Source organism: Bacidia gigantensis (genome assembly GCF_019456465.1).
Source record: "Bacidia gigantensis strain McMullin 20006 chromosome Unknown contig_278, whole genome shotgun sequence".
Taxonomy (NCBI): domain Eukaryota; kingdom Fungi; phylum Ascomycota; class Lecanoromycetes; order Lecanorales; family Ramalinaceae; genus Bacidia; species Bacidia gigantensis.
This window is the reverse complement of record NW_025408606.1, coordinates 1,484,883-1,510,511: the sequence shown is the minus strand read 5'-3', so window position 1 is coordinate 1,510,511 and position 25,629 is coordinate 1,484,883. Positions and strand designations below refer to the sequence as shown.

Below are 25,629 nucleotides of genomic sequence, written 5' to 3'. Positions count from 1 at the left end.
ACACGATAATCTGCGAAAATTCAGAACCGAAATTTGCAGAGTCGGTCTCGGCGAAAAACTATTTAGCAGGCCGAGCTGCTAAATACGCATACATGATGACAACTGTCAAATTGTCAAGCAAGTGGCAGCGCAAGCGGCAACGTAAGTGGCGAAATATCGAAGAGCACTCGACGTCATAGCACCAAAGGCCCCAAAACTACAAGCAGTAAAATCGTAAGCGTAAATAAAAGTCAACCTTACAGAGAAGGCAAACCTTGGCGGGTCTAAACCCAGACATCGACTCAACCAGATCGACGAACAATGACATCCATAAAAACCACCACAGACCTCAACGGCACTAGCCATGCCCCCGCCCCCGCCCCCACCACCCAAGACTCCCCCTCAATCTACACAACCGTGCAAAACGGCTACAGCCGCATCGCCTCCCAACCCCACTCCACCGCCTACAGCACCACCATAGCCTCCGCATTTGGCTACTCCGAAGCCGAACTCACCGACGTCCCCGCGGAGTCGAATCTAGGGCTCAGCTGCGGAAATCCTTTGGCGCTCGCCAGTATTCGCGTGGGGGAGACGGTCGTGGATTTGGGAAGTGGAGCGGGTTTTGATGTTTTTCAGGCTGCGAAGATGGTTGGACCGGAGAGGAAGGGGGGAGGGCGGGGAGGGTTGTGGGTGTTGATATGAATAAGGTAGGCTCGGTTTTCTTGTTTGGAGGGATGGAGGGGTGGGGCACGGTGTGATCTCGTTGGGGCAGGTGGGAAGGGAAGGGAGGGGGGGGGGGGGGGGGGGGGATAGGAGAGGGAGGTGAGGGGCGCTGGCTAATGTGATGTGGGTTAGGACATGCTCGCAAAGGCAAGAAGTATCAAAGAAAAGATCGGTGCGAAAAACACAGAGTTCGTCGAGAGCCCGATCACGAAGATCGACCTTCCGGGGGGTATGGCGGATTGTGTCATTAGCAATTGCGTAATCAATCTTGTGCCGACGGGAGAGAAGCAATTGGTTTTTGATGAGATGTACAGATTGTTGAGGTCGAAGGGGAGGGTGGCGATTAGCGATATCCTACTAAGGAAAAATCTGCCGGAGGAGTTGAGGGGGAGTATGGCGCTCTATGTGGGGTGTATTGCTGGTGCGTCGAAGGTGGAGGAATATCAGAGGTACTTGAGCCAGGCAGGTTTCAGAGGTGAGATGGGATGCTGTTTTGTGAAAGTTGCACGCTGACAGGGTTGCGGGCTTACAGATGTTTTGATTGTACCTGATCAGAGTGATCTCAATGTCTACAAGACGGCTAGTAAAGACGATCCGGGGGCTAGCAAGGAGACTGGATGCTGTGGCAGTGGGTGTGGGGGGAATGTTTCTCTCTCTGGTGATGAAAAATCGGTGGTGGAGGATGCGAAGTGGGCAGACGTCGATTTCAATGAGTGGGCTGGTGAGAACTCAGCTGCGGAAAGATGCAACGCAAATGAAACTGACATCTGCATTAGGCTCGTACAAAGTATATGCTGTCAAGCCGTAAGACAAGGCTCTATGGGTGAGTTGGATGACAAAAATCATGTGGATTCAGCTATGTACATATGTAGAAATGCGGTCTCCCAAGCCGCTTGTACACTCCCATTCTCACCAATCGCTATGACAATCGCCTTTTTCCAAATCCATAATATTGTAGCACCTGTCAGACATCACCCAACACCCGCCCCCAGCAACCGGCACGAAGCCAGACATCACCGGGGGTTGAGATCATCACTCGACTCTCTTCTCGCATCACCACCGAAGCAGCAACGACGAGATCCCCTCTTGCGAAGGAAGCGAGAATATGTAAATGGTTGTTCACTCTTGGGCATCGGGGACTCAAGTCATCAGCCAGGTTGGAGATTCTGTGGCTACTTTGAGTAACTCAGAAGAGGACGTATACTGTAGAATTGATTCTATGAAGTCTATGGAGATGGTAGTCAGTATTTGTGGGCTGTGGGGATGAATGTAGGGGTCGGCATGATGAACTCACATAGTCGTGAAGAAGAAAAGAGGAAGGAAGCTTGAAAGAGATTTTTGTAGGTGCGCGCCAAGAGTGCGGGAGCGCTAGGCTCTCTGTGGGTTAGAAGAGGCGGGCACTCACTGTGATATTCATTTTAAGCGAGGGGCGAATCAAGTGATAGATACACAAGATTGGACTTAATGAAGTTCTGTATTAGATACTGCGAGCCTTACATCATCACTCCTTCTCCCTTTACAACCCGCTATTACCTCTTGGCTCCAAGCACATTAATTAAGACATCTGGCTTTTAGGGTTGAGTCCAGGCCCCTTCCATGGTATGAAAACGCAGTCTGAAATCATTGCTCCGTACTCGCGAAGTCCTTGATACTCTCTTCCACTACCTGAGATTCAATATGATGACTACACGTGGCCATGGAGCGCGTGACCCAGTCCTCTAGGATGATCCCTCTTGCGAGGTCGACTAGGCGGAGGTGCAGGGCTTTCAGGGCCTTTTAAAGGACCAGGCATCGCGGTAAGCCAGCCAATCGGATCTATACCTTGCGAAGCGCCAGGTATGCAGTCTTTGAACGCGGGATCAAGTTGAAACAGTAACGGTGGTGGAGCAATCTTAGCCGAAGCTGGAGGGCAGTCTAGATCCGGAAAATCTAATGCTCTAGTCGCGCCATTAGGGTCGATACTTGACAACGCGCCTGGAGCAAACGATGTGGTGATGCCTGAATAGGTACTGCCCACCTGAGTGCAGCCATCGAATGCGTTGACGGAGGGAAATATTGCGTATATGCTGGGTTGTACTCTGTCCTAGTCAGCTTGCGTGTTACCTTACTCGTTTGTGATTGCTGTTCTTACACTGGGAAATTCGGGGACGCCGGTTGACCCATTGCATGTTGGTCGCGGCAGGCATCGTCTGGCGGCTTATTTGGCCAGTAGTATACAGTCACTGTCTGGCGATATCTTTATTAGATTGAGGCATACTGGACTCGTGACAGCAAATATACCTGGAAAAAAAGATTGCATTGAGGCCATCGCGAGCAAGAGCTTTCCGGCTGGCCGACTGCAGGTTGGAAACTTGTTGACATGCTCGTTATGGGAGGCCCTTCAAGGGGAGGTTGGGAATTGCCAGGTGGAAGTGGAGTACTATCAGGCGGAGGCTGAGTATTGTCAAGTGGAGGTGACGGACTTCCTGGCGGAGGTGACGGACTTTCAGGCAGGGCCAGAGAACTGTCAGGCGGAGGTGGGGGATTGTCAGGCGGGGTTGGAGGACCGGCAGACGAGAGTATGGGTGTTTGGAGTGGTGGAGTCGCTGTAATGGTAACATATACTGGCGCTGGAGTTAAACCAGGTGAAGCTTGGGTCTGCATTGGTGGAACTGATGATGCAGTGAAAGCTGGGTCCTGTCTTTTGACAAACATCCCACAGGCGATGGGTACGGATTCCAAAATTTGGACGAATAACAAGATCACCGAAAGAGCATCGGGAAAACGCATAGCTCATAATTTGGGAACCACATATCAAGGCAACGAGACGCGGACTTCGAAACCTTTATGTGACAATCCCTCCCAGCCGTTCCCAGACTCCAACGTATTTGTTCTCCAAACTCAGCCATGATTGCGTTTGCATCCCATAGGCTCAGGTCTGCTCAAGAGATATCACAGATTCGGAAATGAAATGGGGCCGCGATAGCGACTGCCGTGATAATTGGGTCCAATCAGAAGGACAAGTGAGCGCTCATACATGTAAAGCACCGCAACCACGTACGCTAGGGCGCGTATCTGAACGTCTTGAAGGTGAATTGTGGGTCGACATGGTCTGAAACGGTTATAAAATGAACGGCCGGCAAGTGGAAGTATCACGATCACCGAAATGAACATCATGGATGAATGTGAATGGCTGGAGCTCTTTGATTAAATGAACAAGGGCGAGGCGTGGTAAGGCCGTCGACATAATTTCACAACTATCAAGTCTCTCTTATGCAAAGAAGTCTGTAGGCTGTGTTTCATTCATCATTCAAGTTGCCTCATGTCCGACGTGGCCCCCACAATCCAATGCAAAGTGCTTCTCAATCACTTATGTTAGGCGAACCAAGCTTCTTGCAACTTGTCTACTCAACCATATCAACGCAATTAAGCCTGGAGAGCTGCCTCAGTACCTGTGCATAGGTTGTGCCATACACTTACATACGAGACTGTGATTTTAAGACTAGCATGCAAAATGCCAACCCTTGCTGAAACATTTTCAATGTTTCATCGTACATTCAGAGATCGATCGATGAAGATATTACGAGCGCTACGAAGCGCTGTTTTTGACTTTTACCTGGGGTTTGCATTTCATTGCCAGAAGTTACCTGGCCTATGGCCACGTCTCCCGCACCCATAAGTTGGTCCCCTTCACAATCTTGGTAGGTACATCGAGTCCCGGAAGAAGTATAGTACAGTCTGTTGAGTACTGATGATAGGGATGGCGATGATGGCTCCTGGTCATCTTTCATGCTACGTGTCGGTGACCCAGAACAATTTCTTCGGGTCATGATTTCAACGGCTGGACAGGCAACAGTGCTGGTAGCTTCGGAAGGCTGCCCACCTGGCAGACCAGGAACCACTGCCATCCCCAAGTGTGAAGATGCTAGGGGCGGGATTTTCACGTCTTCAAATTCGAGTACATGGAAGACGTCAAGTGCAGGTAATTACACGCTCGGTCTGGAAGAGAATCTTGGCTACAAAGATACCTACGCCACCTTTGGGTTAGATTCTGTGGCTCTCGGTCCTAGCGAGGCCTTGGGTGGTCCAGCTCTGGAATCACAGACCGTAGCCGAGCTTGCCACTGACCGTTTCTATCTCGGATCATTTGGACTCAACCACCAGCCTGTCAATCTCTCAGATCCTAGCAATCCTCAACAAAGCTACTTATCCACCCTCAAGAATCAGAGCAGGATTCCAAGTCTCTCTTGGAGCTATTCCGCTGGGGCACGTTACAGTAAGTGGGAAATTTATGCTCAAAATAGATCACTTACCTTCAAAGGGCTCAAAGGGGTCTTTGGGAGTCTGACTCTCGGAGGCTATGATTCCGAACGGTTCTTACCAAACAACGTGACATTCCACCTTGCCACAGATATCTCCCGGGACATCGTAGTCTCTGTGCCGTCTATCGTGATCATGAACCAAAGCGCTTCAGTCAATGCAATCTCATCTCCTATTCTTAGCTTCATTGACTCAACTCTGCCTTTCATCTACCTTCCGCTCGAGGCATGTCAAGAGTTTGAGCGGTTCCTCGGGCTGACATGGAATGATACCTGGAAGACTTACTACATAGACGACAATCTTCATGAGAGCTTACTCACAAGCAACCCCAATTTCACGTTTCGAATAGCAGATACGACATCTCCAGGACCTACAGCGGACATTGTCCTACCGTATGCGAGTTTCGATCTCAATGCCAGCTTCCCTTTCGTGCCAGCGGATACACGGTATTTTCCACTGAAGCGAGCTGCCAATGACACCCAATATACACTGGGACGTACCTTTTTGCAAGAAGCGTAGGACCCAAGTTCTGCCAAATCCAGTTCTCAAGACTAACAATATCGCAGATACCTCTCAGTCAATTATGAATACTCAAACTTTTCCGTATCTCAAAGTAAATTCAATCTTGATGATTCACACAACATCATTGCCTTTCCGCCGAAGACCGACAGGCCCAATCTTGTATCACATCATAGGAAGCAGCCATTGAATACTGGTGGTATCATTGGTGGCTCCATTGGTGCTGGAGTCCTTGTTATCTTGGTGGTTGCCTTCCTGATCTTGTGGATTCGCAAGAAGAAGCGCAAGTCTAAGCCGATGGAAGTGGAGAGAAACAAGAGCGTGTCTGATCCATCAAGCTTGCAAGCCGCGACAATCTCTCCGATGAATGAAATTGGCAGAAAAGAGACCCCTGAGATACTTGACACTGGCAGAATGCTCGAACTATTAGACACAGAAACGCCTTCAGGTTCAGGTAACGTCATTCATGAGCTTCCGTCGCCTGTTGCGACAAGAAAGCGCGAGCTGAGATCCTGCAGCTGGTCAGACGAGCCACCCAGAGGTCGCAGTCAAGGCCGTCAGCGCTTGAGACCTATCGAACTACCGGCCACTATAACCTCTGCAAAGCGCGAAGCTCGCAGAATAGCTGCGTGGAACTATGGTTCAGAAATCAGAGGTTTGACCATCAGGCCGAGTCGAGATTTGAGAAACGTTGATCTGGATCGCTCCCTACCACCAACCCCAGTATCAGAGAGCCCTCAGCTTTCACCAATTATGCCAAAACGCCACGGACCTTGTTTGATCAAGAAATCATTCGAGGCTTTAATGACGAGCACTGAGCAGGAAGTAATGGACGTAATGAGCATCATCGAATGCTATCTTTCGGACTAAGTTTATGTATCGAGTATCAAGTAATGGAATTCGTAATGACTATCTTCGCTAAGCAACGGCGAGCATGAAACACGGATAAGGGCATCCCTCTTGAAAATAATTTTAGTAGACGACACGAGAGTTCGCTGCCATCATACATGAGCAGAGACCGAGGTGCACTGAATACGAGGAAAAGCGTTTCAACACTTGATGGCACAGCCGTTTCACGAGCATATGCACGTCTACCATCAGGGATCGGAGCGATTGCCGTATGTGTCAATATACATATGCTTAAGACAAGGCTCTGACATACGTGCCGCCTTCGGGTAATATCCATTGAACATCATTTACTACACTGGATAAGGTATCCGTATATGTAGAATGTTTCGACGGAAAAAGGTGAAGCAGGTGTTGCTGCAGCAAGCATCGCTACGTCTATGTGGTGCCGCAAACGTATAATGCAGAGACACTTCTGGAATACCGTGCCTCTGATTGCCATTCGCAGGATCGAAGCATAAACACTTCGCCCCCACATATCCTAGTAAGGCTGTTTGAAGAGATGAACAACTCGCAAGGGTTCGCAACAGGGCCAAGTTCGAGAATAGGAGGTGGCACAGCATGCTCGTGGCTTGACTTGTCTTGGCAAAACCTGTGGCCGTGCTTGGAGAAACTTCAACTCGCCGGAAGAGGGGAAGCAAGCTCAACCAAGACAGTTCAATGCAGCTTCAATTGGACCCTGTTACCCAAGTGAGAGCAGCTAGACTGAGCATGGACTAACCATGGAAAATTCCACAGGACAGCTGGCATCCTAGCAAAGGGACTCGGCAATATTACATCACCCAACAAGAGGGGTCGAGCAACGGGCATACGGCTGCTATGTGGGGTAGACGTGGCCATGGCTACAGCCAAGATGCGTTGCTTGCTTCGGATCAGCGGTGTCTCTCGTTGATATACAGCTCCATCGACGGCAATACGTTCAGATACCACTCAGATTGCCTGAATTACCACGAACCATAGCATCTATCATCGTCCAAAACAGACCACCTATACAACATGGCTCCTAACATTCCAGAGAAGCAGTGGGCTCAAGTCATCGAGAAGACTGGAGGACCGATCGATTACAAAGAGATCCCAGGTATGTTCACCTGCGACAGACTCTGGACAAGCACTGATGAGATTTCTAGTCCCTAAGCCTGGACCAGATGAGGTTCTCATAAACATCAAATTCTCTGGTGTCTGCCACACAGATCTCCATGCATGGAAAGGAGATTGGCCCCTGCCCACCAAACTCCCATTGGTCGGCGGTCACGAGGGTGCAGGCGTAGTCGTAGCACGAGGTGACCTGGTGAAAGACATCGAGATCGGTGACCATGCAGGCATAAAGGTGAACCAGCACCCATTCCTCTTCCTGAGAACCTACAATAGCTAATGTGCTGCAGTGGCTCAACGGATCCTGCCTCCAATGCTCCTTTTGTCAAACAGCCGATGAGCCCCTCTGCCCCAGCCCTATTCTCTCGGGTTACACTGTCGACGGTAGCTTCCAGCAATACGCGATCGGCAAAGCTGCCCACGTAGCCCGCATCCCCAAAGACGTGCCCTTGGACGCAATTTCCCCAATCCTCTGCGCGGGCATAACCGTCTACAAAGGCTTGAAAGAATCCGGCGCCCGACCAGGCGAGACAGTCGCCATTGTCGGCGCAGGAGGTGGTCTCGGCTCCTTAGCCTGCCAGTACGCAAAGGCTATGGGTCTACAAGTCATCGCCATCGACACCGGCGACGATAAGAAGAAGATGCTGGAGGGCGAGCTGGGCGTTAAGGCCTTCATCGATTTCGCGAAGACAAAGGATGTGGTCCAGGATGTGCAGGAGCAGACAGAAGACAAGACGGGGCCTAATGCTGTGCTTGTCGTTGCTGTAAACGAGGGGCCGTTCCAGCAGGCGATGGATTATGTGAGACCGAGAGGCACGGTGGTGGCGATTGGGCTGCCTGCGAATGCGTTCTTGAAGGCGCCGGTCTTCCAGACTGTGACGCAGATGAAGACGATTAAGGGGAGTTACGTGGGGAATAGGAAGGATACGCAGGAGGCGATTGAGTTCTTTAGGAGGGGGCTCATCAAGGCGCCATTCAAGACTGTGGGCTTGAGTGAGTTGAGCAAGGTCTATGAGCTAATGGGTATGCTATTCCTCTTTTCCACACCAAGTTGCATAGCTAACGTAATACGCAGAGCAAGGCCAGATTGCTGGACGATATATCGTGGACACGAGCAAGTGATCTTTGCAATCGAGAACACGGGACAGTAGCTTACAGCTACTCTTGAGTGACACACAAAAGCTTTCATCTTTCCTTCCTCAATGGAGCTTACATGTATTCTACTTCCATACCTCTATACGATGTCTTCTACCCTCCACAGAGCTCTCCACCAAGTTTTGGCACTTGGCCCTCGAAGTAGATACAAACACTGACCACTCACCGATGCCGCTCATGATACAAACAAGCTACTGACGAATGGTGTGTGACCCAACGCGGTCTGTCATAAGTGATATAGGACCTGCCTGCTCCTTCCGCATTGGATGGTCTTGGCAGAGGCATCTGCCCGCTAGCGCTATTACAGCGCTCCTCGATCGCGTTGGCAACATCCATTTCAGTGCAATGATGGGCAATTACGCCCTCATCGAAAATCGTCTGCACAATTTCTCCACTTATTGCTGGCAGATTGCCCTATATTAAGGGGTTTCGTCTGCATTGTGATGGCGTTGCAACCGATGAATGCATGGTCGCGTCGAGCAAACATTACACCGCCAGCAGGGTCGTATTTGCCTTGCAGCAACAGACAGCTTATGCCTGCGTTCCATGTTATCAGCAGTAGGTTTTCTTTTGTGGTGACTTCACTGTGCGTCGCCCAGCCTGTTTCTGTGGGCCTGTAGCAAACAGGTACTGCAATTCACATCGGATTGATTCACTGAGCCATGCTGACTGGCTTACCGCCTCTATATGTTAGTTTGGCTGCCGCCTCCTAGCAAAACAGCACCGTGATTTTTTTTAATTCATGCTTTTTAGTAGCTGACGTACGTCACACTCGAATCTTGGTCGAAGTCACAAGAAGGCTGCCGTCATATGGAAATATTCCCCGGTGACTGATCAACCCATATCTGCATGAGAGACTTACTCATTCTGTATTCACTGGTTATTCAAAGACCTCTTTTGCCTTTCAGTCCAAGAATCAAAAGGAAATCAAGCATACCCATACAACAGGACGAAACCCCTCTTTTTGACCGTGCACGATCAAACAACGACTATCATGGGCTCTACGCATGAGACCGTCACGAACAATGAGATCAGTGACCTCTCGACCGCCACTTCTCAGGTAAATCTCGCAGACAAGGTCAAGGAGCTTCAAATATCCTCCTCGCTCTCTGACCTTCAAACCGATGAGCAACGCCGAGTTCTGGATACTATTGCGGAAGTGCGTAAATGCGGACTTGACTCGGTCCTCTCTCTGCCTCAAATTGTAGTATGCGGTCAACAATCATCTGGAAAGAGCTCTGTTCTGGAAGCGTTGACGGAAATTTCGTTCCCCAGAAGCGATAATAAATGCACTAGATTTGCTTCCGAGATCATCTTGCGACGAGGAACAAGCAACACGCTGACGATCAAAGTTCTCCCAGACGAGAACCGTCCCACCAATGAGAAGATGGCCATCAACATCTTCCAGGAGTCGATTGACGATTTTTCTGATCTCCCTCGGGTGATGGCAATGGCTACAGACCTAATGGGTATCGACAGACAGGGTTCAAATTCAGAAGCCAGTGCCTTTGCGAGGGACGTCTTGCGAATTGAAATCGAAGGACCGGATCGGCCACAGCTCACACTAGTCGACATCCCTGGTTTAATTGAGACTGTTACGAAAGGTGTGACTCAATCCGATATAGACATTGTCAACGAGATCACGGACTCATACATTACCCAACCTCGAACTATCTGCCTTGCAGTGATCCCAGCCTTGGGTGATTATGCAACGCAGAGAATTCTGACCAAAGTTCGAGAAGTCGACCCTCAAGGTGAGCGGACTTTAGGCGTCATCACGAAGCCGGACAGGTTGGATAACGGATCAGTCCATGAGCAAGATTACATCAATCTCGCTAAAAATGAAGATGTATTCCTTCAGCTGGGATGGCACGTCATCAAGAATCGGGTATTCAAAGAGGAGCATTTCTCCCTACTAGAACGCAACCAGAGCGAGAAGACATTCTTCCGGACGTCAAAATTCAATCAGCTTCCGGGAGACACCGTGGGCATCGAAAACCTACGCTCTCGCCTTAGCGCACTTCTATTCGAGCACGTGAAACGTGAATTGCCAAATCTTCGCGGGGATCTTAATGCTGTGTTGAAAATTGCGCAAGATGAACTGGTATCAATGGGCGATTCTCGCTCCGATGCGAACGAGTGCCGTACATACTTGTCGAGGATCTGCCTTGACTCATATCAAACCTGCAAGGGTGGAATCAATGGACATTATGAGGGCCCATTCTTTGCTATGACCAACCGAAAGGAACAGTTTTCGCGTACCTCTGAGGTCGCAATCCGACGTATTCGAGCACAAATCCAGAAGCAGAATTCGAACTTCAATGAGGCTATGCGAACGACGGGTCACAAATTCGATTTTCCTAAGGATGAGAAGTCGTACCAAAAGCCTTTCAAGGCAAAAGCCACGGAATTCAAAGAGCACTCTATCCCCGCTCCGATCCAAATTTCTCGTGAGAAGGCTCTGGAATGGGTAGAAGAAGTCTTTGATCATACTCGAGGCAAGGAACTGGCTGGGACTTTCAACCCTCTTCTGATTGGAGAGCTTTTCTGGGAGCAAAGCTCGAAGTGGGAAGCATTTGCCAAGCAGCATGTTGAGCAAGTCGCTCTTAGTTGCGAGCAGTTCCTTGGATACGTCCTCAGCGACAATTGTCCAAAGGACGTCAAAACAGTGTTTTGGTCCAGTCACGTTGAAGATTCCTTGCATCGACGCCATACAAACGCCTATAAAGAGTTGCAGAAATTGATTGACGACATCAAAGAGCATCCAATCAATTACAATCACTACTTTACAGATACAATTAACAAGCTACATAAAGATCGATGCAAAGGCTCAATCACTGAGACTATTCAAAATGCTTATGAGGTGGCTGACGGAGACCAAATTGACACCGACCAACTGACTAATGACATCATGCCTGAAGTTGATCCTAACATGAAGAATGTTAGCTGCAATGCGGCACTTGATAGTGTCTATGCTATCTACAAGGTATGCTTCCCTCCAGTCGTGGCTGAAATCTTGAGCTCTGTAACAAATCAAAGCATTGTTGATTGTTAATCCCTTCATCGCCAAGTTCTCAGCTGAATTTCTTAGGTCATGCTCAAAATCTTCGTCTCCAACGTCACAACGCAAGTCGTCGAACGTCATATCGTCCGCCATCTTGAGGATATCCTCAGTCCTCTGAAAATTACAGCGATGGGCGACGGCCAAATCGAGCTGATTGCCAAAGAAAATCCCGCCACCCACCGCCAGCGGGCATTCCTTCAGGAGCGTATTGCAAAGCTGCAGAAAGGCAATGGCATCTTTCGTAATATCATGGGCAGCGTCTGATGAACAGGTAGGGCGGCTGGGCTGTGGGGACAAGCTACGAGATGGACAGCATGGGATAGTGGGCGGGGAAGGCGATTTTACGAAAATGTAACGGCCAATCTTCAAAACATTAGCATCAGGTATTATCACTACACTCATTCAACGTCCAAGTACGTTACAGCTTTCTGAGTAATCTCCATAATCGTGCTCTGCCCTTCTTCGCCTATCAATTTCTTCCGCTCTCATTTTTCTCCGTGACCAACTTGAAGATGGACATCGTCTCCTTTAACTGAAGCACTGCATCTTTGTCACCAGACCTACCCACGCTGCTGGCTCAGCTGATTTCATAGCTCACGCTTCACAGCCCCGTCTCCTCCAAGCCAGTATCATGATGTAGCACACCTTACCCTCACCCTCCAGCCTGTAACGGGTGACGAAGCAAGAGATCGACGCCCACGCCCTGCCCAGATAATCCAGATGCTACGACCTATCTTCTGCACATGTAGTCGCTGAGCTCGCGCTGCATATCGATAACGATTCTTCTGCCAGCTTTGCTTAAAGGTGTGCTGGTGGTGCACGTTGGTCCAATCAGCTCAGTAGATTGAGTCATCGTCAACTCCGTCGCTGGTGGAAAATATGATGGGGTGTTCTTCGTACCGATGGGCTTTGGGTACGGTGTTTTGCGGCCTTGGAGGCTCTGTAGGGTCACTGTTGTGGGTGGCAGAGGCCGTGATGAGGTCGTTGGGAATGGTAAGGGGACGGGTTGAAGGGGATGGTTGATTGAGGGAGGTTAGTTGAGTGCTAGCAGAAGGAGCGGTAGGGTGAGAGGGAGAAGGTGGTGGTGGTGGTAGTGGTGGTGGTGTGGGAGAGGAGGAGGAGAAGGAGGAGGGATGAAGCGCGTGGTGGAAGAGAGGGACTGGGCTTTGTTGGTAGATACGGCGGCGGTAGAGGAGTAGGATATGATGAGGAGGAGGAGGACGACGAAGAAGTAAATGAAGATTCGCCATGGATGGGAGAGTAAAGGGAAAAAAGTCAAGAGGTAGTGGTGAGGAAGAGGATGAGTTGGCAGCATGGGGTAGAGATCCCGCGCCCTTCACAGGGTTTGAGATGGGAATCAACAAGACGGATGACAATCGATGTCTTTTTACCATCTACGGTACGCTACTCACTTGAAGTCTTTGGGGCTCTACCTCCTTGCGTCAACGGTAGTCTACTTCTCGGCCATGTCTCTACAAAGTGGCACGCATGAGCTAATGATATTGAAGGCAGGACTTTGGAGAATCTGTGAATGTTGTTATGTAGCAAATGGCAATGTGATTCCATTCGCTAAGCTATCTAAAGTATCTCGGCGTTCAGCGCTGGACTTCCTCCTCTCCTTCTCAGATGTTAGTACAGTCGGTCTGGAGTTGGTAGTTAGCGAATGTCCTGAAGCTTCGTGACGATGATGATGTTGTCGTTGTTGTTGTCGTTGTTGTTGTTGTTGTTGTTGTTGTTGTTGTTGTTGTTGTTGTTGTTGTTGTTGTTGTTGTTGTTGTTGTTGTTGTTGTTGTTGTTGTTGTATTCAATCCGGCGATAGAGTGAAAGTCCCATATCCTTCTGTTATTACTACCTGCAGATGCAATCATACATTACCATTTCTTGCTTGATTTTGCAGCAGCAAGAAGAATGTTCGAATCGATGTTGCATAAGTGATTGAAATGCGTCCTCCTCTGATCCTCTCATGGTCTACCCTTTGGCTAAGTGTAATGACCGCTCGAACATAGCGACGTTGTGATGAGAGATTGCTGAAGCCCGGATTGTCTGTTGTGACGGTATCATGTGGTGCCGACATCGAGTGTTGATTGTTGAAAAATTGTGCCCGCTAAACCCACCCTCCTTTCAGCTCCGACGAGGGGCTAGCTCGTGGAGGTAAAAGGCCACCACTCGATGTCGTACCTATGTTTGTCAGTCATACTAGGAGGGAGTGATAAGGTCATTGTTCTTACCGTCGTCAACTGAGTCGTCATTACTTGTGCCCCTTAGCCCACCCTCCTCGACGGCGAGGATACCCTATATCGTTTCTTCGTGCCCCGTTCCCACCCCCTCGACCAGCGAGGTTACCGTATATCGTGACTTCGTTACTCGTGACGTCGTGAATTGTGCCCCTTACCCACCCTCCTCTCTGGCGAGGATACCTTATATTATATCGGCCGTTCAGTCGTAAATCATTGGAAATCGACAAACGATGAATTCCAAAAATCGTGCCCCTGACGCACCCCCTCGACCAGCGAGGTTACCGTATATCGTGACGTCGTAAACTGTGCCCCTTACCCACCCTCCTCTCTGGCGAGGATACCTTATATTGTAACGGCCGTTCAGTCATAAATCATTGAAATCGACAAACGATGAATTCGTAACGTCGTGCCCACTGCCCACCCTCCTTGTCTGCCCAAATGCAGACAAGGCTGCCTTATATTTTTTCGGCCGTTCAGTCATAAGTCATAGAATCAACAAACGATGAATTCGTAACGTCGTGCCCACTGCCCACCCTCCTTGTCTGCCCAAGTGCAGACAAGGCTGCCAATTGCCTTGACGACGGCAATCTTTGATAATCGTTTGCTAGAGACTGACGACCAGCGTCATGTCGAAGACTAGGTGAAGAGGTCAGTGTTGATAGCATCTAGATTGGATGGGGTGAAGTCTACTGGTTTTGCCTTCCATCTCAATACCAACGTACACCCAGATAGTCCTGCCAAGCAGTACCCAAGCCACTACCCTCCTAGCAAGCCAAATTCTCGCCAGCCCAACGCCGAACGCCTGTTCAGGTCAGCTATCAGGTCCAACGACATATGAGAAGGAAGCAGGCCTACCATCACCAACAACCCCTCTGCGTTCCCTCTCCGTCGCTCCAAGTCCGGCCTCTCACGAGCAATGTTTACAGCTAGGTGCTAGCTCAAAGTGTATTATTTTGCGTCCTGGTCGGCGATCTAGGTGCGTCAACGGGATACGAGGTCTTTCAGGTTTTAGAAGACCTACAGTATGCTTTCATCGTCTCTGAAGATCGTCTGTGCTCGTCGGAGCATAATCGTTGTGTCCGAGAACGTACTCGTGAGGAGTATTCCAGCATCGTAGAGACTGACTAGTGACCAATGTCAGTGAAGGTGAACATTCGGTCGGAAGGTACACTTCCTGATCTAGAAGTAGGCTTATAGAATTATTAGGTCGATGGACGCTTATTTGGACCGTACTTGTGAGTAGTGACGAAATGTTGTCGGTCGTGAGGAATTAGTACACAAGTGCTTCAGCAAGGTAGTAAAGGGTATTAAACGGTCAAGATGGAAATCTAGGGCTCGAGGAGGCCATCAGCATGCTATTGGAAGGGAAAGAGAAGATCTGGAGTCGAAATTTGTACGGTCGGAGGTCCAGATTTCTAGGTGGAGGTGTTGTCAAGTAGGGTAAATCTACTTTGAGCGCGTGCACTTCTTGTGCAGACGTGCCAAACTACACTCGGTGTCAGCTATAACCCCTTTGAGTAATTATCGAAGTTCTGTAGTCGAATGGAGCTGTTGTTGTTGGTTGGGTGTGGGTGTGACGTGACGCAAGTTCACCGCCAAATCAGCACGAGCCGAAGTCGAGCTCGGCTTTGCAGTCATGCAACGCTCAAAATTGATGTCGATGATAGCTACAGGTCATCACTGATGCTGCTTACCTTTTGATTGATGCTCTGACGTTCTGTGGATGATGGGGAGGGTTGAGGATGATGTTGGCCTGACACGGTCGGACAAGAAGGCACCACCAGCAGCCTCCAAGGGCCTGCGAGCGAGTAAAAGAAGCTACTAATGGCAATAGAGTGATTCAGAAGCTGTGGAGGAAGATGTAGAAGCATTACAGATGATCCGAGACAACATATGATTGCCTGAGGGTGAGTGCAGGTGAGGTGGGAGAGGCAGAACGGTAGAATTAATGCAAGAAGCCTCTTCTGTGCGGACTTGGCTCAACCAGACTAGTCTCCTTTAGGCCTTCACTTCTTTCCAGTATCAACAGTGACGCTTTTGCACTTAGCAGCTAGTTATCCATGACTATACGCTTAGAATCGACATCAAATTCGTCTTGCTATATTGCTATAACCAGTTCATAGCCTCGAGCAGCCAAGAGAAGTCGAATCTGCCCTGTTTGAGCCTTGCTGCACGTTATCCACATTCCTCTCCATCTGCAACTTCGTCAGAAATGGGCCTTCGCCAGGCTGTAGAAGTCTTCTTGAGAAGCATCGTCGACCGTTTACGCCATCATAATAGCTACACGCAGCTCCAAGACGTCTCTAGGTAAGACTACCAGCAATCAAGAAGCTATAATAGATCCCAAGATCGCTCAGAAGCTGACAGCATAAGTACGCAACCACAAGGGCCTGGTCAGGCCATAATGGGAGTCCAACCCGTAAGTGACGAGGCGGAGAAGGAGTGGGAGAATGTGTAGGCGCAGCATCATACTAGGAATGCTTTTCCTGGCCGGAAAGGCTGACAAAGACAGTTTGGCGGGGATGAAGAGGACGGGGGAGAAGGGGAAGGAACGAGGACGAAGTGAAGGAGAGGACGATGGAGGACGAGATCAGGAGGAGGAGCAAGAGGCAGGGGACTCGGTGGGGACGACACGGTTTGCATTGGAACGTATGAGGCTCAAAGACGCTGTAACAGGCTCTTCCCTTTTTATGACATAGAATTTGAACATGCTAACGTTGTTTGCAGTAGTGAAATGACCAGAATGAAACGAGACGCTGACGTCTCCTACCGTTTCTGCCCTCCAAGAAGCCTTACCGTTCCTTTCTTTAGACCCCGAGGACACATTCAGCAGGTTCTGCAAAAGCCCTGAAGCATCGATCATCGCCAACCCAGCCTCCTATCATTCATTTTCAAGCTGCGTTGAGAGTGAACACTGAAATATTTTAAGGCTGGAGCAAGATACAGCAGCGAGCACAAAAGCAATCAAATCTTACCCTTGCAGCTGCTGTAGCCAGAATACAAGACATCGTCCTCACCGCCAAGCCCCTTGGGGGACGATAGGAGGATATACGAGGCCAAGGTGAAGGGAAGTCTCCATGTGATGAAGCTTCTTGCAAAACTGACTGACCAAGGCAATATCCGAGACCTCGAAATGGACACAGCCCAGTTGGTCATTCCGGAATACAACGCAACGCTGCGAGGTAGAGATCCTCGGTACCTAGATATTCGATTGGGTTGAAAAGGTACGCAGAGAATAATTCCTAGCATCTTTGAAGTTCGGCTGGAAAAAGCTCACCTAATTATATGACCCCCAATTGAAGACTGAGGATTCCATGTACGCGAAGGACACAGGGCACAGCCTGCCACTATTGATATCTAGAGCTTGATGGATGGTCGTGTGCCGAGTTCTCGATAAAGCAGCGACAAAGGAATTATACATTCCGAGCGTCTCCGGGATGCAAGGAGTTCCATACGACTTCGCTGAACTTTTCCACCTCCACTTGACTCTTCTGAACATCTTCAAGACCTCCACACCTACATATACGTCCATAGAAGAAGTCTTACAGAGGACGTGAGGACGAAATAAGCGCACAAGCCACGACGGGCCAATGATCGCCCCAACCTTTCCCCAGAAGAGCGCTTGGCGTTGGAACGGACTTGCCCCCTAGAGGACGCAACCTTCTCCTCCTTCTCCAATCCTCAGGCATGCCAATCACAGCTTCAGGACGAGATCTGGGGTAAAGTGCCGAGGTTTAAGCCTTTTTGACGCAGGAGGAGAAGCTCCTGAATGCCGAAGAGTGACATCAGTGCGCCGGCAGCGACCCTGCCCAGCTGGTGTAGCTACATGGTACGCGGGTACCAAGTGCATGGCATGCAGCGGATCGCGAGCAGTATGAGGGTCTACTGAATGAAGAGCCTATATATAATGGCGTCAGGCCTGCTGCTGCTGCTTCATGTGAACGAGTTGGCGAACGTGAGAAAAGGAGGACGCGTGGAGAAGATATCCAGGAAGGAGCGTTGGACTCGCTGCAATACTACCGAGTGCAATGCCGTGAGCGTTCCTGGCCGCCCACCATGAGGAGATCTGCGTTACCACCTCGGCAGAAAGCCCAAAAAACCCAAAGCCAGGGCACATATACGTGCAGTCATGATATCCATACTCCCCTCCTCTGCCTGTACCACCCATTATTCCAGCAATGGTTTCATTCTGAGTCTACCACCATCTCTCCTTCTCCCACAAGCCTCTTCCAGTGTCTCTTCCTGTTCCGCGAGCCTCTCTCCATACTCCCCTGTTCCCTCAAAGAGAAAAGACCATAGTATCATAGGGCGACGAGGAAAGAAAACACCGCCAAAATGACAGACCACCAACTCGACCGCCTCCAAACCCACGACCTCGAACTCGGCGCCACCGAAGCCGTCCAAAAACACCTCTCCAGACACGTCGTCGCCACCAAACCCGTCTCGCAGCGCAAACTCGACTTCGAGCACGCCCGCCCCCGCGTCCTCCGCGAATGCATGGCCGAAGCCACGGGCGTCTTCTTCTACGTCTTCCCCGGCATCGGCGCCATCGCGGGCTTCACCCTCTCCGCCGGCACCCCGCAAGTCGCCTCGGAAAACTTCGGGCTCGCCGCTTTCGGGTCTATTTTGCAGATCGGCTTCGCGTTCGGGATTGGTATTGCGTTTGCGATTTTGACGTGTGCGCCGACTAGTGGGGGACACTTTAATCCGGCTGTGACGATCAGTTTTGCCATTTGGCAGGGCTTTCCGTGGAGGAAGGTGCCGCATTATATCTTTAGTCAGGTTTTTGGGGCGTTTGTGGCCGGGTTGTTGATGGTGGGCATGTATTGGCCGGAGATTCAGGCGTTTAAGGCTGAGAGTATTGCTGCGGGTAAGGGGTTGGTTTATAATGGGGGCCCGGCGAGCTTGTTGTGTACTTTTCCGAATCCGAATCAGACGTGAGTTCATCATCTCTTGGATGTGGGAGGAGGTCGGGTGTGCTGATAAGGCGTGGGCAGGAATCTGGGATATCTCTTCCTCACGGAGTTCTTCGTTGACAGCTATATCGGTCTTGTCATTTGGGCCTGTCTTGACCCTGCCAATCCGTTCGTCTCGGCTACTACTGCCCCTTTTGCCATTGGGCTGGCTTATGCTACGATGGTGTGGGGTTATGCGGTCAACGGTATCAGCACGAATTTGGCAAGGGACTTGGGCACCAGGATCGTGGCTGCTATATTCTTTGGAGGGGAAAGCTTCACCTATTTGAATTATTCGTGGATCGCTATTTTGGTCAACATTCCGGCTACAGTCTTTGCTACGGGATATTATGAGTTCCTGATGCGAGACTCACTCTCGTCGATTGGGAAGGGACATGCTGTACACGAGGATGGAGAGGAAGGGTTGCAGAGACACATTAGCAAGGCTGTAAGCTTCCTTCCTCTTTTTTTGATTGGGTAACAAGTGGCTGACTGCTTTTGCCAGGGCGTGATTGAAACTGGGGCTGCGAACGCGTTGAGGAGTAGGAAAGGTAAGAACTCGTCTGATGATACCATTTGAACACGATTCATGGTTCTGAGTTCCTGTAACATCTATTGGCTTTGGGTATGTAGTTTGACATTGGGGGATATAAATTTAAATAGTGTCCTTTGCGCTACGGCCCCTTTGGTTTCTATGGGCGTGATCAGCTTCAAGGCCTGTATCTGTTCCTGACTGATCAATGTGACTTGTCAATATGCGATTGGTGACTAAGCGAGTGAAGCGTCAAGAAAAAATGGTTGGTCAAGCAAAAACTCCGAAGATTCAAGTCATTCACCAATTTTACTTCTATGAGAATTGAAGGTCTGGCTCGTATGTGCCATCTACCACTCCATAGCTAATATACCTGTCGCTCACTTCGATATGGATGGATTGAATCAAATCTTTCTCGTCTTCATGCAAGACCCTTTATGCCACCTCTTCAATTTTGGCGCCTCCGGTCTTCGCCTCTCCAGCTGGGGCCTCATCTGCTTTGCCTTTACCCTTGCCCTCAGCTTCATCGCCTTCGAGACCGGGCATGTCGTCGTCGTCGTCATCGTCAGCGTCGCCATCGTCCTCTGGCATATCACCCATGTCTGGCATCCCGCCTGCACCGCCGCCAAGCTTGGAGAAGTCTGTAGCTAAGGATTAGTTTCCACAAACTCTAGGTCGAACGCATAGACTGACCAATGCCACCAAAACCACCGTCACCTCCCATTCCACCCATTCCTCCCATGCCGCCCATGCCACCCATGCCACCCATGTCGCCCATGCCACCCATACCTCCAGCTGGATCATCGTCAGGGGCAGCGTCTTGCTCATCCTCGTCGACCCACTACACAAACTAGTTCAGTGTTTTTACCGCTATCGTAGGCTCAAAGAAGCCTCGTTTTTCTAGGAAACCCACCTTGTCAAAGTTCGTCTTCAAGAAATGCACCTTCTTGCTCTCCTTCAGAAGTCTCGGCCAAAATTCTTGCTTCAACTCTTTCTTTCTAAGCACAAACTCGACGTCGCGTGGTGAGTGAATCGTCTTCGAATTCTCAACATCAATCTCCGCGTAGAAGTCAAGCTCGACATGGTAGGTGACTTTTTTCGTTTCACTGTGGCCGGTGAAAATGAGCTTTCCAGGTTTCAAGTCAATTTGCGGTTTTCCTTGTGGCACATCGATGGCAGCAATAGTGAGATAGACATAATTCCGCTCAGGGTCAGAGGTTGAGGAGCGTTGAGCCCAGGTAACTAAAGGATTTTACGATTTAGCTAGGCTCCTAAAGATGCGGCCGTCGCAAGCAGTGAGACAGACCTTCTGGTGTCAGAGTTGGGTCAGACATTGTGTAGAGGGAGATGAAGAGTCAGGCTGTGAGAGATTGAAGTTGCTCTATTCGCGTCGAGCTTAGGAAGAGAAGGCAAGCAAAATTGTTTGAAGATCTTCGGGTGACGATAGTCCGTAAGGCTAGCGCTAGACCCACAAAGAAGTCAATCGAAGGATGGGACAATTTTCACCACAACGCCAGGGAATTGAATCGTAAGGCCTCACAAACAGTCGAACAGGGTTATGGTATAGCCAATCTTCTACGCAAAGGATTTCCGAGCTTCAGGAGCGAATTTCGAGTCCCATCACGAAAATTGGGCATCAGTATTCATCATGAGCTAGCACCAGCTTAAGTCCGAATATTACCGGATTTTGTGGCCTGGCAGGCAGTGAGCGAAGCGCATTTACATGTCATTCACGTCTACATGAGCAATCGGCTTATGATGATTTTCCCAATATGATACAAAGTTGAGCCCTCCTCCTTGAAACAGCGCACGCTTCACTATGGAGTCCCTCAAGGCGGTTTTCTGGAAGCCAGACCCGGCGGCTCAGGTATGTCTTGATTCTCCGGAGCGAGAACCTCTATCAACGGTCTATAGATGAGAAAATGTAACAACCTGATAAGATCAAATACCCGAAAACTTGACCGCGACATCATTCAACTCAAAAACCTCGACCAGAAAGCCCGCCAGACCATCCTCGCATCCTCGAAGCGCGGCCAGCGCAACCCCTCCCAGCAGAAACAAGCAGCCCAGGAGACAAGACTTTTCGCCAAAGAGCTCATTCGGATACGAAAACAGAGCAACCGGCTAGCTACCTCAAAGGCCCAACTACAAAGCGTGCAAATGCAAGTCAACGAAGCGTTCTCGGTACGGAAGATTGAGGGAAGCATCAAAAGCTCGACCGGCATCATGAAAGACGTGAATAGTCTAGTACGGCTACCGGAGCTCACAGGCACAATGAGGGAGCTTAGCCAGGAGCTTATGAAGGCGGGGATCATCGAAGAGATGGTAGGGGACAGTCTACCGGATGATGAGCTGATGGAAGGAGAGGACGAGGAGGCAGAGACCGAAGTCGACAAAGTACTTGGTGAAATATTACAAGGAAAGCTTGGAAAGGCAAAGGTGGAAGCTGCCCCAGTTGCAGAGGAACCGCCAGTGGCGGAGGAGTCGATAGAAGATCAAGAAGCGACATTGGAGCAGATGAGAGGAAGGTTAGAGGCTCTCAAGGGCTGACACGGTGTTTACGACTTGATATGCAAATCAATAGCAGCGAAACCTGGGATCTTTGAGGGTAAATCCGGGTTCAACTGGTTATGGGCAACACACGAGTTTGGCGTAGGGATGGCGTAATTAGCCATAGCATATGGCCAGCAACTTCATGAATAGCTTGACAATCTAGTTCCTGGATTCTGTTTCATTGATATCCACCTCTCGTATCGCGAATCTTTTCCCATCTCTCACCGTTGATTCGGTATTGGAGTCACCAGAATGGACGGGAAGCAACGAGGAATGCCAAGATGTGGCCTTACCCGAGCCGGCCTAGCGTGGATTGAGCGTTAGCGCGGCGGCTTTCCTTTTGTCGCAGCCTTCTGGCTCCTCCCTTCTTCACTCCACGACACAATCACTCAACAGTCCCTTTGTCCTTCTCTTCGTGAACACCCATCATTTCACGCGTCACAACTCTCTATACTTCACGACACACCTTACTCAACACGACAAAAGTCGCTGCCTAAAAGAGTGACTGGAACTCTCTACATCACTCTCCTCAAATCCTGCCTATTCTCATCGGATTCTATCAGACTGTGAGCTTTGCATCCACAAAATCATCAAGCTCTTTGTCTCTCGACCTTGCCATCGAGACTACCTGATCAGATCTCCTCTCAACTACTGGACTACTTCTCCGTAGCCTAGACCATACAGATCCGGCGAACTATTCTGCAAGCCGCCTCGACCAACGCAATACCAAGACTCCTACCCACACTACTCTACAATGTCTGGAAAACTCGATCAGTCTCTGGACCAAATTCTCAGCGACCGTAAAACTACAAATAGAGGCCGTGGACGCGGCCGCCGTGTTGGAAATCGAGCGGCGAAAGTCACCAGCGCTGCTCCTGCAGGAGGAATTCAGAAGAAGACCAGAGCTGGTCGACCTGCAGCTGCCACTACAATAACAAATGGAAAAGCGCCAGCAGCAGGCGACACTAAGATCATCGTGAGCAACTTGGTAAGCCATATATTGTTTGCAGTCCACGATCTGCGCTAATGTGTCAAGCCTTCCGATGTAAGCGAAGCCCAAATAAAGGTATGTTTGACCTGAGACCGACTCGTCATCGGGCCTTTCTCGACCTCTTCCCTCGTTCATCGACATCGCCACTCGATCGCTTTTCTTTGGATCTCTTCGGTTTATGTTTCATCTGCCTTGGATCCTGTAATGGGACAATACGCACGGGTCATAGACCTCTATCTCCTCCACACGTCATATTTTAGCTCGCTTCCCCAGAAGCCTGATGCAAAAAGACAAGGAGTTGAGACTGCAGTAACTGGGCTCTCTGCGCAGCTTTGATCCTTATATGTCTGGCAAACATGCGATCTGGCTTGCCGCCCCCTGTGAAGGCGTCTCAAAAGGTGCCACCATAAGGAAGTACATGCGAAATTCGTCCTTGCGCTTGGTACGGTCTAGAGGTCAGCGAGTGAAGCAGTATGAGCAAAGCAGGTTGCCCAATGCAGTACAGGTTTCCAAAATGGATCGCAATCATCGCGCCAAACATATCCACTTTCCAGCTGTAACTCCCATCAGACTGGTACAAATGACCACACCCCACCAAGTCAGCAGCTCCCAGAACTCTTTGAGACCCGACCACGGTTGTTGGCATACAGCTCGAAAACATTGCAATTATCCGCAAACGTTCTCCGAGCTTGCGACCTCATCCTCAGACAATGACTTTGCGGAAAAGGTAGCATTGGGAGTCTGCACATTTATCAATAGAGAGTCACGCAGTCCTTACTACTACCTCGACAATTTCAAAATAACCTGGATTGGACCTCAACAAGACGACGCTAAGTGAGCACTCAGGTGTATTTTCCGGACGTTGTGGGCATTCCGGACACTAACCTTACTAACGCTTGCTGCTTGCTCGCTGACGCTCGAGGTGCTGGGTTGTGCAAAATTTTCCTATGGCTTTGCGATGCAACAACTTGATTTTTGGACCACGTAAACGCTTATCTTGCCTTCACCTACTCTAAACGTTCCTCAGTGGACTGACGTGGTATCACCTTCTCTCTATAGGAATATTTCACCAAATCAGTGGCGCCAGTGAAGCGCGCAATGCTCACCTATGGCCCCAATGGTGTCAGCCGTGGCGTTGCCACTATTATTTTCAGCAAGCCTGGTAGCGCCAACGATGCGCTTCTCAAACTCAATGGCATGCTCGTCGACAAACGTCCAATGAAGGTACAGCATCGCAAGGATACTATCGGTGGACAACTTTCTAATTCTCTTCCAGATTGAGGTCGTTCTTGACGCAGCCAAGGCCACACAACAAGGCTCTAAGGCTCTTAGTGACCGTATGACGTTAGTATAGCAATCGCATCAATTTTGGCATCACTGCTAATTCCCGCTTAGACAACCAAAGTCTGCTGCTCCCAAAGCAACAACCAACAGCACTGCCACTCGCGGAGGAAAAGTTGCAGGTGGACGGGGCGGTCGTCGCGGTCGCAACGCTGGACGTCCAAAGGCCAAGACCGCCGATGAACTTGATGCCGAGATGGCGGACTACTTTGACCCCAATGCCCCTAATGAGAATGCGCCTGCCACCAATGGCACGGCTCAACCAGTGACAAATGGAGGAGAGGACCTCGGTATGGATGAGATCTCTTAAGCGAGTTACGAAACGATCAGAGTACGGAGGAAATACAGTAGTGGGAAAGACTGCTGGTTTAAATTGTCGAGGCGACCATTTCTTTTGCGGTATTATTAGGGCTTGCAGGAATTTCTAATATCGATGAGGCGTGTATGCTTACAGAGACTTGCTATTCCTCCTTCAACTATCCGGAGGAGGGATGTGTAGTGCCAGATTGGGTGCGATTGCTGCTTAGGCTATCAGATTGACAATAAAGCGCTTAAACCTCCAATATTCACATCTCATCGCACTTTCCAAAGCTTCGACTATCCGTTTCCTATACAGATATCACAACAATGAGTGCAGTCTTACTACCAAACTGCAAAAGTATTGGGTCAGATTCCTTGATATCCCGGTTTCTTAAGCTAGAAAGAGAAAAAAGGATGGCAAAAAATATTTAGCTTCTACGGTCTTGTTGCCCCTCGTATCGATGCATAGGTGTCTGTCTCTCAGGGGCATCTGGCGCCGCAAGGGACGCATTCGCAGTCTATTCCCTTGCAGGTAGCACGCCGACTCTCACAATTGTTGACTCCGTATGCTTGACAAGTCTGTGAAGTGCAGCTGCGAGCGTTGAGCTCTCCTACAGTACATCACCATCAACGTCAATGTGGGGATGAATGAGCCTTGGTGGAGCCTTTGCTCACCTGGTAGCGCTGTGGCTTCGATGAATGGTAGAGACACAAGCGCGAACAGAAATGCCGAGAGAGACATGAGATGCATGATGTGGTAAAGGTGGTATCGGTCAGTGTGATGAGAGTGTTATAGCTAATTGGAGGCCAAGTGTACTGATGGAGGTGTTCTTTAAGAGTAGTATTCTATGGATGCCTCTACGGATATGTGGTAGAAGGAGATCTTGATCTTCCGCACACCAGGACGATGAACACCGGTAGAAGTATCGATTCCTTTGTTCCCCCATCCTGCCTCATATCGTCCGATGCTTACCGACTTGGGA

At 49.8% G+C, this 25,629-nt stretch overlaps 10 protein-coding genes across 10 annotated transcripts; 7 read left to right on the top strand and 3 right to left on the bottom strand.

Annotated features, from left to right (window-relative positions):
• Window positions 1–300: 300 nt before the first annotated feature.
• KY384_007926 (uncharacterized protein) lies at window positions 301–1,510 on the top strand (the record flags this gene model as incomplete). The annotated part of the gene is made up of 4 exons (XM_044816415.1): window positions 301–665; window positions 858–1,177; window positions 1,235–1,423; window positions 1,479–1,510. 4 exons carry the CDS (start codon window positions 301–303, stop codon window positions 1,508–1,510), a joined length of 906 nt encoding a protein of 301 aa, XP_044667055.1.
• Window positions 1,511–4,470: 2,960 nt separating this feature from the next.
• On the top strand, window positions 4,471–6,390 carry KY384_007925 (uncharacterized protein; the record flags this gene model as incomplete). Its single annotated transcript, XM_044816414.1, has 2 exons — window positions 4,471–5,516; window positions 5,568–6,390. The coding sequence occupies 2 exons, from the start codon at window positions 4,471–4,473 to the stop codon at window positions 6,388–6,390; spliced, it is 1,869 nt and encodes a 622-aa protein (XP_044667054.1).
• Window positions 6,391–7,422: 1,032 nt separating this feature from the next.
• Window positions 7,423–8,640, top strand: ADH1 (alcohol dehydrogenase; the record flags this gene model as incomplete). Its single annotated transcript, XM_044816413.1, has 4 exons — window positions 7,423–7,504; window positions 7,554–7,753; window positions 7,809–8,541; window positions 8,594–8,640. 4 exons carry the CDS (start codon window positions 7,423–7,425, stop codon window positions 8,638–8,640), a joined length of 1,062 nt encoding a protein of 353 aa, XP_044667053.1.
• Window positions 8,641–9,667: 1,027 nt separating this feature from the next.
• On the top strand, window positions 9,668–12,001 carry KY384_007923 (uncharacterized protein; the record flags this gene model as incomplete). The annotated part of the gene is made up of 2 exons (XM_044816412.1): window positions 9,668–11,659; window positions 11,765–12,001. 2 exons carry the CDS (start codon window positions 9,668–9,670, stop codon window positions 11,999–12,001), a joined length of 2,229 nt encoding a protein of 742 aa, XP_044667052.1.
• A 1,392-nt stretch (window positions 12,002–13,393) lies between these two features.
• On the bottom strand, window positions 13,394–13,811 carry KY384_007922 (uncharacterized protein; the record flags this gene model as incomplete). Its single annotated transcript, XM_044816411.1, has 2 exons — window positions 13,394–13,576; window positions 13,710–13,811. The coding sequence occupies 2 exons, from the start codon at window positions 13,809–13,811 to the stop codon at window positions 13,394–13,396; spliced, it is 285 nt and encodes a 94-aa protein (XP_044667051.1).
• Window positions 13,812–18,141: 4,330 nt separating this feature from the next.
• On the bottom strand, window positions 18,142–18,741 carry KY384_007921 (uncharacterized protein; the record flags this gene model as incomplete). The annotated part of the gene is made up of 1 exon (XM_044816410.1): window positions 18,142–18,741. One exon carries the CDS (start codon window positions 18,739–18,741, stop codon window positions 18,142–18,144), a length of 600 nt encoding a protein of 199 aa, XP_044667050.1.
• A 369-nt stretch (window positions 18,742–19,110) lies between these two features.
• Window positions 19,111–19,509, top strand: KY384_007920 (uncharacterized protein; the record flags this gene model as incomplete). Its single annotated transcript, XM_044816409.1, has 2 exons — window positions 19,111–19,377; window positions 19,435–19,509. 2 exons carry the CDS (start codon window positions 19,111–19,113, stop codon window positions 19,507–19,509), a joined length of 342 nt encoding a protein of 113 aa, XP_044667049.1.
• Window positions 19,510–19,896: 387 nt separating this feature from the next.
• KY384_007919 (uncharacterized protein) lies at window positions 19,897–20,795 on the bottom strand (the record flags this gene model as incomplete). The annotated part of the gene is made up of 4 exons (XM_044816408.1): window positions 19,897–20,102; window positions 20,155–20,302; window positions 20,375–20,703; window positions 20,768–20,795. 4 exons carry the CDS (start codon window positions 20,793–20,795, stop codon window positions 19,897–19,899), a joined length of 711 nt encoding a protein of 236 aa, XP_044667048.1.
• Window positions 20,796–21,280: 485 nt separating this feature from the next.
• Window positions 21,281–22,011, top strand: KY384_007918 (uncharacterized protein; the record flags this gene model as incomplete). Its single annotated transcript, XM_044816407.1, has 2 exons — window positions 21,281–21,328; window positions 21,376–22,011. The coding sequence occupies 2 exons, from the start codon at window positions 21,281–21,283 to the stop codon at window positions 22,009–22,011; spliced, it is 684 nt and encodes a 227-aa protein (XP_044667047.1).
• Window positions 22,012–22,768: 757 nt separating this feature from the next.
• KY384_007917 (uncharacterized protein) lies at window positions 22,769–24,656 on the top strand (the record flags this gene model as incomplete). Its single annotated transcript, XM_044816406.1, has 5 exons — window positions 22,769–23,002; window positions 23,051–23,080; window positions 24,065–24,229; window positions 24,282–24,349; window positions 24,401–24,656. The coding sequence occupies 5 exons, from the start codon at window positions 22,769–22,771 to the stop codon at window positions 24,654–24,656; spliced, it is 753 nt and encodes a 250-aa protein (XP_044667046.1).
• Window positions 24,657–25,629: the final 973 nt, after the last annotated feature.